A 20823-nucleotide genomic window follows, 5' to 3' on the forward strand; every position below is an offset into this window, starting at 1 on the left:
AATACACTCTTATAAGCAAAATCAGTACACACAACATTTCTATAACTCCAGAAAGTTTTGTCCTGCTCTTCAGGAAGCAACTTGCTTTCTACCTCACAGAACAGAAAATCCTTGGTTGGCTTATTGTTAGTATAGATTCCACTTTCTTTTTAAGAATTTCACATAAATGGAATATAGCATATGCTCTTTCATGGCTGGTGACTTTCGTGCAGCATAATTGTCTCCCAGTCTCACTCATGTCGCCCTCACTCACTCATTGTCTCCTAGTCTCACTCATGTTATGACAGCTGACCAGGAGGCTGTCTCTGCTGTTTGCACCTCCATATCCCACTATGCGTTTCATCTTCCCTTTGCCTCACTGGAGATCCAAGTGCAGGGAATGCCTCACATGACTGTGATCCCTAGAACTTCATCCTGATGACTGTTGAAATTTTCTCTGAGTTTTACCAGTGGAAATGGCAATAAATAGAAATATTCTGGAAGGTCCCCTAGGGTCCACATTTTCTGTACTTCCTCTCTAAAATATGCAAAATCAATTCTATTTGCTCTTGCTTTATATGGGCTAGATCTATGGCCCCCGCATACACCCTAATGCCCTGTGTTGACAACTTATCCAGTATTGTATTAAGTATAAATGGTCACATGCTTATCATATTGTTTCTTCCAATTTAATGAAACAATTGTTATGTCAACTCTTTGGATTAAGAACCATCAACCAGAAAACCACAGCCCTGAGAAAACAGAAATCAAGTATTTCAAGCTGTTCAGTTGGTACACCAATGATGAGTCTACACCTCATTTTCCAGATGTAAATATTCTGCTTATGGGAGTAAAAGCACCAATCACAGTTAGTGTTTCAGAGCCTCCACCACATCTGACAGCATAGCAATTCACTAGCACAAGGGTTTGTGTGCCAGCTTTGCTTGATGGATAATTTTTTTTCCCTGTCTATAGGGAAAGCTGCAACTGTGCACATGACAAGGGCTTGAGCTATAGTTTGCTTCACCTTTTTTTAGTTAAATAAGTAGCTTGATCCAAAGCCATATTGTGGAAGAACTTCCTGACTCTGATGAAAACACTTTGAAAATCCTCAAATACTATTTTATGCAGAAACATAACCAAAAAGGAAGGCAAATTCAAATATAGTAAAATAACCACTGCCCTCCTCATGTTACATGAGGTCCACTGGAATCACCCGATACCAGCTGTTAGTCTGAGCCCTGATGTGTGGTACAAAGTTAAGGGTTCTGGAGGGATCCATTTTCTCGGCAGATTAGGTGTTCAGAAGAGCCAGTAGCCCTGTACATCTCAATTAGTTGAAACTCATATTGTTGAGTCCCCATGGGGACCTCCATAACACTGGTTCGTGAGACTCTCTGGGAAAGCTGGGAAAGGTGACTGAATGAAGTCCATGTGTTGAATCATCCTCATTGTTAGAAGCCTCTGCTCGTTAATGGCATTTCAATTAATACTCACTTGGAAAACTTTTTTTTTTTCTCGATTATGGCTCATTTTTGAAATTTCTAGTCATAGTTCTTGCAGAATGACTTTGTCTGAAATCATCCTGTTGCCTTCCTTTTAAGGCCCGATGATCTGTCAAAACCAACAGCCAATATTATTGAATAGCTGTTCTCTTGGCAATGTGATCATCAGATGTAATCCTTGCAGTTTACCCACTGTTAAGGTTTTTGCATTTCCAGGGCTTCCTTGACAATGGCACTGATGTGACTCCATCCGCATCCATTGCTGTGAGAACTCTATTTGGAATATCATCATTGTGGGCATGAACATAATGGAGACTTTCACAGGATGCAATGGTTAATATTTAACATTAGTCAAAATTTTCTCTAGTCCTACCCTTGGAGCTCTACTGGATTGGAAAAATATTTTAGGTAAGGACAACCATTTGGTAAAGTTTTAAAAATAAAGGCTACAATGAAATTTTCTGTAGCAGAGTATGAATTATATGTCATCCAGAACACTATTTTTTTTTGTGGAATATAACAATAATTATTTAAATGTATATAATTCAGATAATATTTTATAAATATGTATATATTGCATATATAATAGAATGAATGTACTTAAATATGAATATTCTACATATTTGTAGCCAACATTTTATCAAATAAATATACATTCACTTCTATGTATCTTAAATATATACACACATTTTTCCATAAATAAGGTAAATTTTTATTTTTTATCGAAATACTAATTAGTTTTAATTTTGTCTTTTTCTCTTAATAAGGTCATAATTTGATTGTTAAATATTCACATTCATACCACCAATTTAAGAAAAAATACATATGTTTATATAGGTAGAGGTGTAAATACTGTATCAGGAAGCATTTATGCATTAATTATCAGTAACTGGGTAAATACACAACTCAGTGTCTGATAACAGTAAACATTTGTTTTCATGTTCATGGATGCTCATGTTCACAGTCATCTGGCTGATCAAGGAAGGGCTCTGCTGAGTGGTTCCTCTGCAGGGCACTGAGCTTGTATTCAGCCTGTAGATAACAGTCGTTTAAGGACATCGCTGAACAGCATTGACTAAACATGACACAAGATTCTTGTGACAGGTCACAGGAGAGATCACCCTCCCAAACCAAACCGCACAGTTGAATTTAAGTCCAATAATTTCTAAAACAGCTTCACGCATTTTAAATATATTCCTTTATTTCAATGAGTACAAATTTTCAAGAAAATGTTATTCCACTTAATTATAGAGGTGTTTGATCATTCCATAGACAAATAGTTATGTTTTCAAGCTTTAAAATCCTGAAAATATTTGCAAATGTAAGTTTGCATTAATAAGAAAACAAAACTGGATGTTTTCAACATGTGGCTTGAAATATAATGTTTTTCAATGGCCTTTTTGGGGGAAAATCATTTTAACTTAAATAAATATCTCTCCTTACCTCTTGTGTCCTATAGAGTTGCCAATAAGAGGTCCCCCATGAGATTTGGAAGTCAGAAAAGGAAGACTCAATATTATCCATTGGTACCTAAGACAGGCACAGAGACAAAGGTGAGGACTGGAGAAACACCTGGAAAGATATTCTAGGAAGCGGAGAACTTCAGCAACCCCAGACTTAAGCTTCCAGACAGGCCTGAGGACCACACGGTTAAATAGCCCATACTTCAGGGGCAGACACATTCTGTTTTCTGAGGGAGCACCAGAAGAATCCTGTTTCTAATATCAACTTTCCTGAATACTATATCCTTGGCTTTGAAAGGTTGTAGTGTGAACATTAAATATAGGAATTGGGTCATTCTGTCATACCCAACAAAGACAAGAAATCAGAGGAGAAAGACACTCAGGGTGAAAAATATTGTTTCTAGAATGCAATTGAAATAGGCTCTATTATCCCACAGAACTAATGTTTATGGTTTTATGAATAAACATAGAAATTGACTTCCCCAGTCTTAAAACTCAAGATAGTTACATCTGTCTTACCTGAGTTCTTTTTTCAGTAAACGAACCATCAGCTCACCCAGATACTATCAAGGAGCTGAAATTTATGTATCACTGAATTCGGACAGTGAGACGTCAGAACCTTCGCCCATTATGATTGCCTAACTGACCTCCTGCTTCCTGTTGACTAAATTCTCTTTCTTACCCCTCCATAATTCCTGTTTTCCCACATTTCCTCCCTGCTATGTAAACCCCTAATTTTAGTAGTTCAGGGAGATACATTTGCGAATAGTGTCCCATCTGCTCGACTGCAGCACCTGATTAACGCCTGTTCCTTGTTGTCTTGTGATTGGCTTTCTGTGTGGTGAGCAGCAGGATCTTCACTGAATCCCTGGTATTTCAGTAACAAAATTCTCTGCAAGCTTCACTGCTTCGGCTTCTTGTAACCTGAAATCAAATTGATCCACAACTTCTGAGATAACTTGACATAATTCTAGGATTCACTTTGTCCACCACTGCTTAGCAGTCTGAGCTTGCCAGCTCCCAACCCTTCCTAGTGCCAATGAACTTTCTCGAAGAGTCATAGGTAACATTTTCCTTTTTTCATAAAATGCTAAATTTCTCTTTGTTCTTCCAATATATTGAAGACCACTGAGTTTTCCTGTATACCCCATTTGGGAAACATTTATATGCAAATAAAACATTAAATTTAGAGATTCATCTCTACATTTTATTTAGACTTCACTAGTTTACTTTAATTCTCTGTATTAAGACAATTCATGCTGAGAATATCTATAGTGGCTTCTTCTGTGTTGTATAAAGTCCAACTGAAGCCATAAACTAGACTCCTCAGGTGTCATGATCTCTGTCTTCAGTAAATCAGGAGAGGCATTGCTATGTCCGTATAGTTGGGGCTGAGAAAGAGAAAAGAATTCGGGTGCAGAGGTGACTTCATGTCCCCCTCTACCGACACCATCAGAGAGTGGCTGCATTTGAGGAACACTCTCAGCCCATGGAGGCATCAGGAGGAGCAGCTGGGGCAGCCCAGCCTCACACATCTGCTTCCCTGGGGGTTTTTGTTCGGGTGTGTAACACTGTGGGAGGGGTACTATCATACTGTAGACAGTAATAAGCTGCAAAATCTTCAGGCTGCAGGCTGCTGATGGTGAGAGTGTAATCTGTCCCAGATCCACTGCCGCTGAACCTTGATGGGACCCCACTTTCCAAACTGGATGCAGAATAGATCAGAAGCTTAGGAGCTTTTCCTGGTTTCTGCTGATACCAACTTAAATAATTGCTAATGCCCTGACTTGCCCTGCAAGTGATGGTGACTCTGTCTCCTACAGAATCAGACAGGGAGGATGGAGACTGGGTCATCTGGATGTCACATCTGGCACCTGAGATTGGAAACATAAAAACAAATGTCCACACAATTAATCATGTTGTTAGAGAATTTCTCTGAATAGTAAAGCAGTACTCAGAACCCTGGACTGTGTAAACTGCTAGTGTTCTCCTTCCTTACCTGGGAGCCAGAGCAGAAGGAGCCCCAGGAGCTGAGCGGGGACCCTCATGTCCATGCTGTGTCCTGAGTGGTTCTGACTCCTACATGAAGTGTGACCAGCCTATTAATAAGTCTTCAGGGCAGGAGGATGTGCTCTGGAAACATGCAAATGAGCAGGGGATGGGGCAGGCTGGGCACAGCTGCAGGGCTGGCTCATGTCAGTAACTCAGCACCGATTCAGTGTCCCCAGGTGTCCCAGGTAAGATCAGGGTAGCAGAAATTTGTCTGCAGAGAATATGTTTCTACTGGGGACTACTTTGTTATGAGAGACATTTTTGAGATTTTTTTTTTCACAATTTGAAATATTCCTCAAGTGTCGATGGAGTAACATATTTCATTGGTGTATGGGGAGTATTTAGGAGGATATTCTTTTTTGTAGGAAACACATAGTAAAATTTTAGATGATACAATTCTAAGGTCTTTAAAGACTCTCCTTTGATTCTGGTTAGGGAAGGGGGTATTTGTCATATACTTGGAACTTTTCTGTAAATTTTTCTTTGTTCCTTTCAAAAAAAAATAAAAAATAAAATGTATTGTCGTGATGCTACATATATTTTTAAGTATTAGGTAATGATGTTATTCCATTGTTCTTACCAGTATAAGTTCAAGCAATTTACTACAAATACACAAAGATGACATCGAATTTTCTCAATGCAGGCAGCACACACGGATTCACTATTATCAAGAGTGACAGGTCTCTTTAATATCCAGAGACTAAATGGGCTGCAGCTTATTCTTGTTTTGGGCACCTTCATAGTCTACGTTCTTTTCTGCCATTGAGTATTATTTCCCAATGTTCATCTCTCTTAATGCGGGTGGTCACTGTACGGAGCATGTCCCTGCCATGCACCATCAATGACACTTTCCTCTTTTACATTTTATCAGTGACTGGGGACATCATCTTGACCCAGACACCAGCCTCCCTGTTAACATCGTTAGGAAAGAGACAGTCTTTCATCACGCAACTGCCCATGTACAAGGAGAAATCAGTTGGATCCAGATGAAACTGGACAGGGATTTGCAGTCATTATATCTAATATCTCTAATGTGCCCAAAAATGTCCCAGCCTGGCTCAGTAGCAGAGGAGGTGGATCCAACAATGTCAGCATCAGTGGACTACAGCCTAGGGCTCCACAAAATTTTACTGATGCCTGACTAGTGGAGCCAAATCACAATGCTGTAGTCTGTGCACAAACCTTCCTGCTGCTTTGTAAGCAGCCCAAATTTTAAGAGAACTTGGTTATATTGGGAGAAAGGAAGAAAGCTCCATTTGTCCTCTAAATGTTTGCTGAAAATAAACTGAAAAAAGGAAGATTAGTAAGAGAAAAGGCAAACAAAATTCACTTAAAGTGTAGTGGGACATCATCGCAGGGCAATGACCTGATAACTCAATGAGATCCAGGTGTTTATATTTCTTTTCTAGGGAAGAGGGAATTGGGAAGTGTAGGCAACCTGGAGAGAATAGATGAGAATAGAGGTGCATCCTCAAGAGAACAGGTAATCAGCTGCCTGGTTAAAGTATCAACTTCCAGTCTCTTCTATTTTTGATTCCTGTTTTGTGTTAATCTTCACTGATAAAAATTCTCAGGAAGAATTTTCTTGACAATTGGTTTCCTTCTGAAGAATCTGCTTTTAGGCAGATAAGGGATATTTAGGAAAAGTTCTTTTGTGAATTTGCTGCTTTCTAAATGCCTTTGGTTTTTCATAATCATCATACAAATGCAGCATAGTTTGAGATGTTATTTTCCGGATTCCTTTACTTACAACCCACCTGCCAAGATGCTGTTCCAGAGAGACACAGCTACAGACTGAAAGGGCAGTTGACCCCTGAACAACGTGGAGGTTGGGGCACTGAGCATTGGTGCAGATGAAAACCTGTGTAAACTTTTGCATCCCTAACTTAAGTACTAATAGATTACTTTTGACTGGAAACCTTAGTGATAAAATAGTTGATTAATCGCTTTTTTCGTTATACATATTGTATACTCTATTTTTCCAATAAAGTATGCTAAAGAAAAAAATGTTAAGACAACCATAAAAATCAGAAAATATATTACTACTTATAAAGTACTTGCTCACAGGTGACACACACAGAAGAAAATATACATGAATCTGCAAATTTAAAACCCAAGTTATTCTAGGGTTGACTGTACCATGATGAACGTAGCAGTCCCCATCTGTAATCTAGGGCTTTCCCGTTTGTTGTACCTCTGCTCACTTCCAATGGCCATATATATGTCTTAGGTTCTTATGATCTTGGGCAGAGAGATCTGCCTGCATGCCTTGCTGGCCAGATGCCTCGAATGTGTATCTCTTAGAAAAGTGCTATGGTTTGACTATGTCCTCCAGAATCCATCTGTTGTAAAGTTAAATCTCAGTGTAGTGGTATTACCAGGTGGGGTCTATTGGGATGTGTTTAGATCATGAGGGTGGAACCCTCTAGAGGAATACGTTAATAACACAATAAACAGAGCTTACTGGGCTGGAATCTTTTTCTCTCTTCTGTTTGTCTGTAACGTTAAGACAAGGCCTTTCTTTCTTTGAAGGAGTCAATGCTCCAGGCATCATCTTGAAAGCAGAGAAAGCAGACTTTTACCTGCCCATGCCTTGATCTTAAATTTCCCATTCCTCAGAAGTGTGAGAAAATTCATTTCTGTTCTTTATAAATTACACGGTGACAAGAAACCTGTTATAGCAGCTTGAAATGGAACAAGAGGGACAGTTCACAATCAGTGAGGACAGGATGAGGTGTATACATACCCCAGCTTCCTCATCTCTCAGGTGGAACAGCCCAGAGGAATTTAGTCCATGTTTCCACATGTGGGTGATCTTCATTTCTCCTGAGTCAGGTGAGTTTTTGATTTGTCTTTTACCTTTCATTTTCTGTTCCCTTCCTCCTTTCCTCCTTTCCTCCCAGTGTAAATTTGCTGCCTAAATAGGAATCGTCATTGCTGGTGGACACGAACTAAGATAGTAACAAAAATTGTTTATCTTTGCTATGAGAAGTAGTTCTCATCTTTATTCTTATCACTTCTCTCTCTTTGACATGTAGGAATATTCAGGAAGCACTTAATTTTTTTTAACCAATCTATTTTAGATTAAATTTATGCAGTGATTTTTTTTTTGTTGCTCTGTTTGTTAAAACAAAAAAATAAGTTGTAAGCCACCAACCAGCTGAAGGATCTCCTCTTGTGGCAGAGATAGCTTCAAAGAAAACAGAAAAACTAGGTTAGGCCATGACTGGCAGGTGGGTTTAGATGTACCTCATTATACTCTCTTCCGTTTGGAGTTCAGACACAACTGACCAGCATTATCATTACAACAGATCTTTAGACTGACAAAACAGATGCTTTGTAGCAATAAGGTAGCATACTCCAACATTACAGAGAATAGGCCCTGACGAAAATCTAAATATTTTACCCCAAAAATATTTCTTCATCATATTCTGAAGTGGTCCTGCAAAGTTGCCTGTAGTGAGGGAAATTTTCATTCTTGAGAGAATCTCCTCCCCTTACTAAGTCTTTTCCAAAGAGTCTGACTTTTTTTTTTTTTTAAAAAAAAAAACGTTGGATAGGCACCATTCACCATCTACTTTGCCTGTTACCCACAGGATTCTTCCACATGACAAGAACCATGGCTTCCACACTCCCTTATCTAAACTCAAGTATTTCTTTACGATAAATTCAGGTCTTTAGGCAGAGCTTAACTCTTTCAACCAATGGCCAGTCAGGAGACCTTTGAATCCATGTATGACCTGGAAGCCCGTGCTTCAAGACATCTCACCTTTCCAGGACAAACTAATACATATCTTATATGTGTAGAGGACTACGTGCTCACAAACAGGGTGTTCCCGATAAGTCCTGCTCTCGCAAACGAAGCAGGGCGTTCCCCATAAGTCCCGCTCTCGAAAAGGAAGCAGGGCGTTCCCCATAAGTCCTGCTCTCGCAAACGAAGCAGGGCGTTGGGGGCCTGTTTATATGTAAATATCTTGAAAATCCAGAAAGTCAGGGAAAGGTCAGAAAAACAACAATGTGTCTTGTGACTTGGCAACATTCCACAAATGACTGCATAAAATAAAGCAGAGCGCGCCATTCGAGGCGGCCGCCATGTTTGTCTTGTCTTGTGTTGTCTTGTGTGTTCATTCCTTTGTTTAGGAAACACGCGGACCCCAACATCTGGCGCAGCGAGCAGGGTCCGTGGCTCCACGAGAGCGAAGAACCGGAGGGGGAACACCCCGGGCAGGTAAATAAAGAAAGGGGGACCCACGGGAAAATTATAGGGAATTCCACCTCTCTGGCCTCTGAATATTTGTGGTTACTCCAGGGACTGTTGATGTCTATAGGAGTAGAAGTTAGTTAAGGAACATAAGACTTTGAAGCGATTGTTTGCCCATGTTGAACAACATTGTTATTGGTTTCAATATCAAACCAAAGTGCAGTTAAATAGAAAGGAATGGTTACAAGTGGTTAAAGCCCTGCGTCGAGCTCATCAGCGGGGGCAAACGATGCCTCTGACTTTGTGGGCTTTGTGTAGTTCCATTACTCAGGATTAGAGTTACTTGAAACTGACTCAAAGCATGGCGATACTGCCACAGGAGGTGAGGCATCTGAAGCTTTAGAGAGGAATGATCCTAGAGAGGGACATATTTACGGCCCGGTTGTTGAGGACAAGGAATTGGAAAAAGAGCTAATGCCTCCTTCATCTGAAAGAAATTCTGATTTGCAGCGCATTTTAGAGATGTTACAACAGTTGTTAAAATTGCAAGGTACCGCTGCTCCTGTTTCTCCTATCTCTCCGCCATGAGCCTTCCCTGTTACCTTCCCTTCTGCTCCTTTGAAAAAGGATTTCCCTTTGCCTCCACCTCCAACCTCTTTGCCTATGTCAGGTCAGGTTTTCTCTGTGCCTCTTCCTCCTGTAGGCGTCAAGGAGGTTTCAGTAGTACTGGGAAAACTGTTTTCTGGGAAACTTTAGTTTCTGATCAAAAACCTTTATGTTCATTGCAAATTAATGGGATACTTTTTGAGGGATTAGTCGACACAGGAGAGGATGTATATGATAATGTTTGGCTCAATGGCCTATCATTGGAAAAAGAAACAAGTATCGGTTCCTCTATCTGGCCTAGGTACTGCTTCTATAGTCTACCAAAGTGTCGAGCCCCTGAGCTGTGTAGGACCTGAAGGACAACAAGGAAAAGTGTTCTTTTATATTGTTCCCATTAATATTAACCTTTGGGGCCGTGATCTTTTACAACAATTTGGTGCCTTTTTAAGCATTCCTCATATTTCTTCTGCTGCCAAAAATATGATGTTCAAAATGGGCTACAATCCTTTAAACTCTTAGCCACTGTCCACAAGCCTCGAGCTTTACAATTAAGGTGGAAAACTACAACTCCTGTTTGGGTGGAACAGTGGCCATTATCTAAAGAAAAACTTAAGGCTTTAAAGAATTTAGTTAAGGTACAATTGGCCGAGGGGCATATTGAACCAAGTACTTCTGCATGGAATTCCCCTGTGTTTGTCTTGTCAAAAAAAAAAAAAAAAAAAGAAAAAGAAAAAAAAAGAAAAGAAAAGAAAAAAGGAAAATGGCACTTATTAACTGATCTTAGAGCTGTAAATACTTGTATTCAACCTATGGGGACTTTATCCCCTGTAGCAGAAGAAGAATTGTCATTTGTAGAAAATAGAATTAGTGAAGCTCACCTTGATTATATTGCACCCAATCTTCCACTTTCATTGTGTCTTTTGCATACTCCCCATTCACCAATGGCTGTTTTACAACAAGATAATAATATTCTGGATTGGCTGTTTTTGGCTAATAAAGCCATTAAGAAAATTCACCCATATATTGATAAATTGGCTGAATTAATTATTAAAAGATGACATCGAGCTCGTCAGTTGCTTGGTGCTGACCCTATAAAAATTATTCTCATTCAGCTTTGCCAGGACCTTTATCTTTTGGCAATAGTCAGATTGATTCTTTACTTATTGGCAGTGTCCAGCGGGCTCAGGATGAACACTACCTACCTCATACTAATAGTTTAGGATTACATCGGCGATTTTCTATAACACGCCGTCAAGCCCGAGCTATTGTCAGAGCCTGCTGATCTTGTGCTCCTATTATTACACCTTTTTTAAGTCCAGGTATTAATCGTCGAGGCATTCAAAATCACATTTGGCAAATGGATGTAACTTATGTTCCTTCCTTTGGTCGTTTAAAATATGTTCATCATACTATTGATACGTGGTCACATTTACAGTGGGCTACGCCATTACAAAGGCTGACTCTGTTATTACTCATTTACTTACTTGCTTTGCAGTTATGGGAGTCCCTGCTGAATCAAAAACTGATAATGCCCCTGCTTATTGCTCTCGCAAATTGGCTGCCTTCCTCTCTTTATACCATATTCATCATTCCACTGGTATTCCATTTAACAGTCAAGGTCAAGCAATTATTGAAAGAGCCAATGCTACCTTAAAATTACAACTTTTAAAACTAAAAGGGGGAGATGGGCGAGATTCCCCAAAACATCAAATTCTGAAAGCCCTTTTTACTTTAAATTTTCTCAACCATTGGTGCCAATTACAGCAGTCTGCAGCGGTGAAACATTTTCAACAGCCTTTAGAAAAGCCGCAAAACAGTAATCTGTGGGTGTATTATCCTTCATTACAAGGAAAATATTTAAAAGGAAAAGTTTTACAATGGGGCTGAGGCTATGCTCTTGTCCATACAGGTGCCGGGTTGAAACAGTGCCATGGCGAAGAGAAGCCGATCCGAAGAGTTCCTGAAGGAATTCCAGGAGCTAAATCTGAGCGCTCAGAGAACATTCACCTTCGGAACTCGTGCGGAGCCCCCGACATGGGGACAACTGAAAAGGTTAAGAAGCTGAAGGGGTTGTTCAACAAGCTGGTCAGCCCAAAACCCCACTGACTTTATTCCTGGCTATGCTGGCCGTAGTAAATTGTCAGGTAACAGCTGGAGAATTTACATACTGGGCTTATATTCCTTTTCCACCCTTATATCAAGGTATCCTGAATTAAACACTGGCACAGTAAATAGTTCATATCAATTTGAGGTTGAAGGGTTACCTATATGTCTTGAGGGGGTAATCCACATTGTCTGCATCTTTCTCATGAGGCTTAGGCTGTTCGCTATAACCATAGTCATATCTCTGCCTTTATATGATTATTGTTGCTCAAAGTTTTAAGTGTAATCATACTGCAGTACTTAATGAAACTCTGCCAAGTACATTATCTTTATGCCCTATTCCTGATGTGTCCGGAGGTGTTTCCCAACTAGAGTGGACTAGATGTAAAAGTAGTGGGCCACGATTGTTGTTAGAAGTAAAAGGGAAGAGTCATAAATACCTTGTTACAGATTGGAGTGTACTTAGAGATTTTCAGACTAAATTCAGCCATGTCAACTTGTGTTGGCATAAAGGTAATCACAGCATTTCTGCAGATGGCAATGAAACTATTATTTGGCATAATGGTGGTCTATCACCCCCTTGCCACATTTGGCTAATACCTCACAAATACAAGGTCATATTTGGAAGTTGCTAGCTGCTGGTAAACCAATGTTCACTTTCACGGGAAACATGTCCTTAAATCTTACTAATATTGCTAACCCTTTCCATATATCTTTGCATCGAAATAGTTCTAGATATGTTATTGCATGTGTAAGAAAGCCTTACTTGTTGTTGACAGGAATTTTTAAATAGGATAATAATACGGGGGTAGTTAACTGTACAAACAATTGTACATTCTTAAGTTGTATAAATACTACTTGGTGGAATAATAATTGGAATGAGTCTCATTCCGATTTATATATACTAAGAGCCAGAAAAGAAACCTGGCTACCTGTAAACTTAACACGTACTTGGAGTGAATCTGCTGGGATTACTCAAATTTACAAGGTTATGCAAGATCTTGTCCACCGCAGTCAGAGGATGGTTGAAATCGTCGTGACCGTGGTGATAGGACTTCTAGCAATTGCTTCCACTGCCGCTGTTGCTGGATTAGCTCTACACCAGAGTATACAAAATGCAGAATTTGTGCAACAATGGCATGAACAATCACATTTGTTGTGGCAGCAGCAACGAGACGTAGATGCTCATTTGACTGAATGAGTAGATAATCTGGAACAAGTGGTTTCTTGGTTGGGAGATCAGCTAACAGTGTTGAATACCCGAGCTTTGTTGAAATGTGATTGAAACACTACCCAATTTTGTATTACTCCTGTTCCTTTAAACAGCACTGTACATAACTGGACTGAGATAAAGAGACTTTTAATTGGTCATAATAATCTTTCCCTAGAAATATAAGAATTAACACAGAACATTTCTGAAACATTTCGCAATCAGTTACCGTTGCTGACTGGTGCAGATTTGATGACTGGTATTGCACAAAGTTTGACGTCTTTGAACCCTATGAGTCCTGTAAAAACTTTGCTGACCTCTGTTTCTAGTAATGTATTGATTGTTGTTCTTGCCTTTGTCATTTTTCACAGTCTGCTGGAGACGGTGCCAAAAGGCAAACACCGAATCCCAGTGAGCCCAACATGTAATGATGGTTTTAAAAGAAATTCAAACTTGTAAATAAGGAAAGGGGAAATGTAGAGGACTACGTGCTCACAAACAGGGTGTTCCAGATAAGTTCTGCTCTCGCAAACGAAGCAGGGCGTTGGGGGCCTGTTTATATGTAAATATCTTGAAAATCCAGAAAGTCAGGGAAAGGTCAGAAAAACAACAATGTGTCTTGTGACTTGGCAACATTCCACAAATGACTGTATAAAATAAAGCAGAGCGCGCCATTCGAGGCGGCCGCCATGTTTGTCTTGTCTTGTGTTGTCTTGTGTGTTCATTCCTTTGTTTAGGAAACACGCGGACCCCAACATATATGTACTAATTTATGTCTTTCCTCTTAATCTCTGTCTCTCCAAAGTGTTTAAACCCAACATGTAATCCTATCACCTTGGGCACGTATTTGCAGGACATCCTAAGACTGTGTCACAGGCCATAAGCTTTATCTTTGGCAAAATAAATCTGTAAATTGATTAAGACCTGTCTCTGATACTGTTTTGCTTACACTGGGTCACAAACTTAAAAATCCTCTAAAACTGTCTACACATCAATAAACCTACATTAGAGACAGTGGAGTGATCATACTTTAACAGTTAAAGCTCACAATTTAAAGGAATCTGAGTCTCAGATTTGGTCCAGCTCTCTTGTTTCATAAAAATACTTTGCGATTTTTTTAAACTTTACTTTCCAGAAGGACAATTTTGGGGAATACATCATACTTCTGTATTTCTTTATACTATGTATCTGTTTATGAAAAAATATGTGATATATGTTTATATATAAAGAGAACTCTGATTGCTAGTATAAGGTACAGTTTTAAACATTAATAAATTGAACGTGAACATTGAAAATGAACACCAGGTGCAACACCTGATGGCCCCTTTCTTACCACAGTCGCTGAGAGTGATAAAGCTCAGGACCCTCTTCCATTTTCCCCTGGGCTGAGAGCAGAGGGCTGCCCATTGCTGAGGATGATGAGTGACCTGATGTAGGGTGTGTGGAATCACAGAGCAGCAGATGCCCAGGAGATGGATAGTGAGTCTGGGCTCTGAATGGAGGGAAGTTTTTTCACCAGAGCTCAGCATAGACAAGTCCTCTTCTGGTCATTTCCATCAAAGAAAGCAGCACATAGGGTTCACAGGCTGCATGGTCACGGATGAAGACCCTCCAAGGCTCATTTCCACCTTCCCCTCTGGCTGGGGTGATGTGGGATATTTCTGCCCAGCTTTCATGGCTCACCAGCTGCTGGGACTCTGTGCACAATGGTCTATGTCTACTCCATGCACAAGCTTCTAAATATTTGAAATTTTACTTTCTGGTCTCCAGTAACCATGACCTGCCAACCATGATCCTTCCACAGAGATTGATGGAGTAGGGCCAGAACCATGAGTTCAGCAATGTGCTGGGCCAGGTACACAAGAGAAACAAGATGTGGCCAGCCGAGGTATGAAGTGAGGATGAATTTCCATCATGAATTCAGAGTAGGAGGTGAGAGAAACATCCTGACATGCTCCAGGCAGTGAGGCCCACAAGATACACTAGAGGTATCCATAAAGGAGGTGGGAAGAGGATGTGAGGCAAAGAGGGGATGTGAATTCAGAGGTGTCCCCCAGCCTGTTTCCCTCAGAAGATTTCAGACCCTTAGCAGCTCCTGTGCAGAGCCGTTGCTAGGGAAGATTTGTGCATGATAGGGACAGGAGGAAGGAACACCTACCTCTGAAGGCATCTTGGTTGCTGATGGCCAGAGTGACATCTGTTCAGGCCCACTGCCCTTGACCCAGGCAGGGATCATGTCCAGTGAGGCAGCAGGAGCCTGCAGGAGCTCAGAGCCAGGCCTGATTTTTGCTGGTGCCAGACTAGGATGCTGTTAATACTCCAGCCAGCCCTGCAGGTGACAGTGACCCTCTCACTTGGGACACAGGGTGGGGGCTGGAGATGGCATCCACACAACATGCTGACTATTCTCCAAGTGGGGAACAAAGATGCAGATCCCCAGATATTAATACGAAGCAAGCAGTTCATTCAATTTGATGCAATTCTGATCAGAAAATGAAAGAGCAGGCTAACAACTTCATCATCAAAGAAATGTTCATGTTTAACACAAACTGTCTGAGGATGAAGCCTCAGTTCCCCTTCCTCACCAGGCAGTTAGAACAGAAGGTGGAAGAGAAGAAAAGATGGGTCCCAGAGTCCACAAGGTGCCTCCTGAGGCTGATCCTGCTCAGAGAAGGTGGGGGCCATAGATTGTCTGCTGGGACTGCCACATCAAAATTCCCTGGGCTGGATGACTTAAAGGAAGGACATTTACTTCTAACAGTTTAGAAGGCTGGGAAGTCCAAGATAAAGATCCAGAAAGATCTGTTTTCTGCTGAGGATCCTCCCTCTGATTTTCAGATGCCACCTTCAGTCCATGTCCTCACATGGCCTTTCCTCACTGCATGCATGGAGGTTGGGGGTGGAGGAGAGCTCAATGGGGTCTCTTTTTATAAAGACACTAATCTTATTGAATCAGGGCCCCACCCTTATCATCTCCTTTAACCCTAATTACCACCTTATATGCTTTATCTTCACATGCAGCTATACTGGAGGTTAGAGATTCAAGACAAGAATTTACGAAGCACAATTTGGTCCATAGCAGGTGGGCTTTGGGGACACAGCCAAGGCAGGCATGAAGGCGAGGCTGGGCTTCTAGTCTCAGAGCACAGAGCACAGAGGTGCTTCCCACAACTCAGGACGCTGGCAGCTCCTCCCAGCTACTCTAGGTAACACAGAGACCACGTTCCAGCCTTAGGGGCTATTGATAATGAAACATTATCATTCCTAAGCTCTCCCAGTATTTCTATGATCAGGCTTCTGTCTTAGGGTTATTAGGGGGTTTGTCTACCATCTAGTGTCAGGATTGTGGCTTAGCATCTTATGTAGGATTACAGATGCTGAGTCCCAATGAGTCTTGACTGTGAGTCTTTTCATGGATATTAATGAAGGGGATCCTAGGCCAGATTCATCCATCACTAGGCCACATTCATAAAATAATTTCTCTTGTCAGTAAACTAGTTACATAGTTGAGGACAAAAGATATTCAGAAAAGTTATTTGTCTGAAAAATATTGTGAGCTAGATTCTATGACTCATGTGAGATGCCAAAGGTTTTGGAAAAGAGATGTTGGGCCATGAGGAATCCTGCAGGACCTAATGGCAGGGGTGAGAATGGGAAGCACAGGGTGCTGTTCTGGAACTGTCATCCCAGTCTCCTTCCTCCCATGCAAGAAACCCTTTCAGAGCAGCTCTGAGAACCACTGCAGCTAAAGAGGTCAAAGGAGGATCTTTCAGACGCCCCATTGTCCGCAGCCATTGAACCTGCGTCAGGATCACCTCTACTTATATTTCTAGGATACCAGAGGTGCTTATCCAGGTACAGCAGGCAGTGTTGGGTGTTGGTAATTACATGGAACATCCATTATGTTTCATGAGAACGTGCCCATTGTCATGTTGATTGTGCAGTGAGGTTGTTTCTTGGTCAAAGTGAAGTCTCATGGAATATCCAAAAACATGACATGATTTCCTCTCGAAAGTGGCCATGGTAGCCCCAGCATCTAATTGTGTGACATATATTTAAGTGTCCAAGAAGCAAGCTATTGCCATAGTCCTTTTCCCTGCACAGGGGATCCTTTAATAGTTCAGCCACTCGGTTGCTATTTTCCTGACCAGGTGACTGGGTTGTTGACAATGGCCCATGATTTACTGGAAATGGAGTAAAATATAGTGTAAGGGCAGCCTGCATGGCTACTGTCATTGCATGTAGTGTGGCCCATTGGGTAGAATGTCCATGTTCAGTGTCAGTCAAGAGACGCCATCCCCTGGCTGGATGGTGGGCACACCCAGCAGACCCACTGGTGTCTGCTTTGTACAATCATCAGGGCCCCATGCCATACTGACACAGGCATGTCTCTGAATCTTTGGCTCATTGTGGCCAAAGGAGAAGCTAAATTGTCCCCTATGGGTCATTTGTTTCCTTCTAGGAAGCTTGTCATTTGTTTATGGGCATTCATTCATTTGCACATGGATCCTGTGGGAACTGGATTAGGACAAATTCTGACTGCATCATTTCCATTTAATAATTTGGATCTGTTGGACCTGTCCAGCTTTATTGATTGTGTTTGCAGGCAACAAAGTGAGAATGGGTAGTTAAGTTAGCAGCGTCATGCCTGATGCTCTAGCTCTGAGACACTCAGACCCTATCAGTGTCCTACAGCGAGCAAGGAGTGGCCTTTCAAAAGAGGCACAACTGGTGTCTGCTGTTGCCACAGGCTTCAGTCAGCATGCATAGAAATAGTGAACACCTGGATTTCCATCAAGGAAGCAGGCTCTAAAGGTTTTAAAGAAGTGCCTCAGTCATGCCTTGTTGAACAGATTCCAAGGGTACCGTTGCAAAGAGCCTCGTTCAAGGATGGCAACTTTCTTCGTGATTTTGACTAACGTGACCAAAAGAACACCCAGGTAAGCTTTCTACTATCCTCAGTACCCAAAAATACCTACTAGCTTGTGGGTCTCCTTCTTATTAGTGGATGCCACCAGGACCAACAACAATTAATTATACCTGGGATACCTCCTCGTAAGTATACCTTGGATACCTCCTCGGTTTCCTGTTCAGGTGGCCTTGGCATTCATCCTTCAACAGTCCATTGTTGGTCTGCCAAAGTGGGTCATTCCATTGTGACACCAGGCTTTGTGACATTTTCATCGTATTGTACCAACTATTAAATTAACTAGGTAGTGTTCCAATCTCCGTTGAATATGCAGTCCTGCTTTTGCTGAATAAGGGTCTGGGGCTTGGGAAGCTTAGGAGGCAGGCAGGAGTGGATATGCCCCACTGTCATGCCTTGAATACTTAGCTATGAGTGGGGATAGCCCCTCAGGCAGCAGTGACGTTCTGTGGCACAGCAGCAAAATATCAGTACCTCTGTTGCACTCTGCAGTGAGAGTCATGGTCACCAGTTCCCAACATGGCCCAAAGGGAATGGTCCACAAGCAGATCAGGACATGAGCACATACTCACCACAGGGTCCTCATTTGTCCTGACACCTTCTGATGTCATCAGTTTAATTTTTTCTGACAGGACCTGGAAATATTTTCAGGTGGATTACAGCATATAAAAATCCCAGAGAAGTCTGAATTCCTTTTTTTCACCTTTCACCTTGAGAGGAAAATAGGGCCAGTAGCCTCTGGTGGAGACCTTGGCCCTATTCCTAACTGTGCCGTTCAGACAAAGACATTTGTTCTGTAATGTGACTTAACCAAACAATTACACCAACCGGGAGGCACAAAACTTCCCTGGCCTTTTTCCATGTCTCTTTTATAGAGAGTGAGCCTCCTTTTCTGTGAAGGCCCTTTTTGTTGATTTTAGTTCCTTCCTAGATGCTTCAGGCACCACTGAGAGTATCTTTCTTGTTTCATTTTGAGTGACTCAGGGTCCATCTGATTATCCATGTCCTGTGCTCTCTGGCCCTAGGAATGAGCAGTCATACAATTGTCTAATAAATAGAGAACTGTGTACCCCATTCCTATTTCCACATTCTTTTCTCTCTGTCTCAGTTCATAAGCCAGCTGATCCTTATTAATGGGAGGAGGACAAATGTCCCATTTATCCTCTCTCTTCATTAAACATCCATCTGCATGTCCAGCCTTTGCAGCCCCAGGCTGATGTCTCTGTCCTGGGCCAGATACTGGAGAGTATTTTTCCTCCAACTTTACCAATAAGCCACGGTTCTCTCAGATCAAACGTACTCACTGCACCAATTTTGCCAAGAAAGTTTGCTGTGCACAGGTCACCAACTTACCCAAATCTAGGGAGACAGAACACCTGTGCACAACCAGTTACATAAAGTGAATTATTACTTACAGGGAGTCAGCATGAGAGCACACAAAACTGCCCGGTCCTGATTGACTCTAGACCACACATACCCCACAAGGACTGCAGCTGAGGGACCCTGGAATGCAGTCCACCCTGGGTTTTATGTCTTGGAATCACATGACACACTGAGCTAGTGTTGAAGGAATTACTGTTTCCAGTAGGGACAGACACAGAGCCCAGGCTATATTGGCCAATCTTGCCCTATCTCAGAATGTTACATTTCCAGAACATTCTACAGTTATTCCTGAAAATTACAAGCAAGAAAGGGAAGGAGACTGGGTTGATTCATGACTAAATGGAAACTGTTCTGCAAATACCAAAGTGAAATCATAACCCAGTATTTTTGTGACTGAGTTATTTCACTTAGTGTAATGTCCTCTAGCTTCATGCATGTTGTAGCATGTCTCAGAATTTCCCTCAATAATATGCTATTGTATGTACACACCACATTTGGATGACCAGTTCTCTCCTTTGTGAAGATGTGAGTTGCTTCTACCTTTTGGCTATTATGAATAATTCGGTTCTGAATATGGGTAGACTAATATCTTCTCAAGTTAATGTCTTCAATCAATTGGGTATATGTCCAAAAGTGTAATGGCTGAGTTATATAGTATTTCTATTTTTAATTCTTTGAGGAATCACCATATGTTCCCATAGAAGGTGGGCCATTTACATCACCATGACAGTGTCCACAGCAGTTCCAAATACTATATTCTTATCAAGGCTGGTCAGTCTCTGTTGGGAAAAAAAAAATCTCCTAATAAGTGTCAAGTGGGGTTTTCTTTTTATTTTTCTGAGGATTAATAATATTGAGCATCTTTTTCTATGCTAGTTATCTAATTATCTCTAAATAGTCTTCTTTAGGGAAATGTCTATTCATGTACTTTTCTCATTTTTAATCAGGTATTTTATTTTTATTGCTGACATGTAGGACCTATGTTTGTACAGTAGATATTATTAACCCCCATCGGATATGTGATTTACAAATATTTTCTTCTATTCCACATGTTGCAATTTCACTGGGTTGATTATGTATTTTGATGCACATTTTAAATTTTTATGTAGTCCAATTTTTTTTTTCTACTTTTGCCTGTATGTTGGTGTTAAAAGTGTCGGTGTTTAAATGTCTATAAATACTGACTTACTATACTGAGGAGGTCACATTAGGCCATCTCTCTGATGGTGGAGCTAAGAATTTTTCACTCTCCCATTTTGTACCAGGGGACAGTGCAGATACATGAGAACCCAGTGGTTTTGTCGAGCTTATTTGTCTTGCATTTTTGATGACATGGATTGTTGTTCACGTTGGCTTCCTCTGGCAGGTCCACCTGGAAAGCATTATCTTTAGCA

The 20823-nt window shown here is 41.1% G+C and overlaps 2 gene segments (V, D, J or C); both read right to left on the bottom strand.

The window, feature by feature from the left end:
* The window catches only part of LOC103241327 (immunoglobulin kappa variable 2-24-like), a 978355-nt gene that overhangs the window by 646840 nt on the left and 310692 nt on the right, over window positions 1-20823 (bottom strand).
* LOC103241320 (immunoglobulin kappa variable 1-39-like) lies at window positions 4378-5007 on the bottom strand. The segment is given in 2 exon segments: window positions 4378-4821; window positions 4947-5007. Coding segments are annotated over 2 exon segments (402 nt in total).

The sequence above is a fragment of the Chlorocebus sabaeus genome, chromosome 14 (genome assembly GCF_047675955.1).
Source record: "Chlorocebus sabaeus isolate Y175 chromosome 14, mChlSab1.0.hap1, whole genome shotgun sequence".
In the NCBI taxonomy this organism is placed as follows: Eukaryota; Metazoa; Chordata; class Mammalia; order Primates; family Cercopithecidae; genus Chlorocebus; species Chlorocebus sabaeus.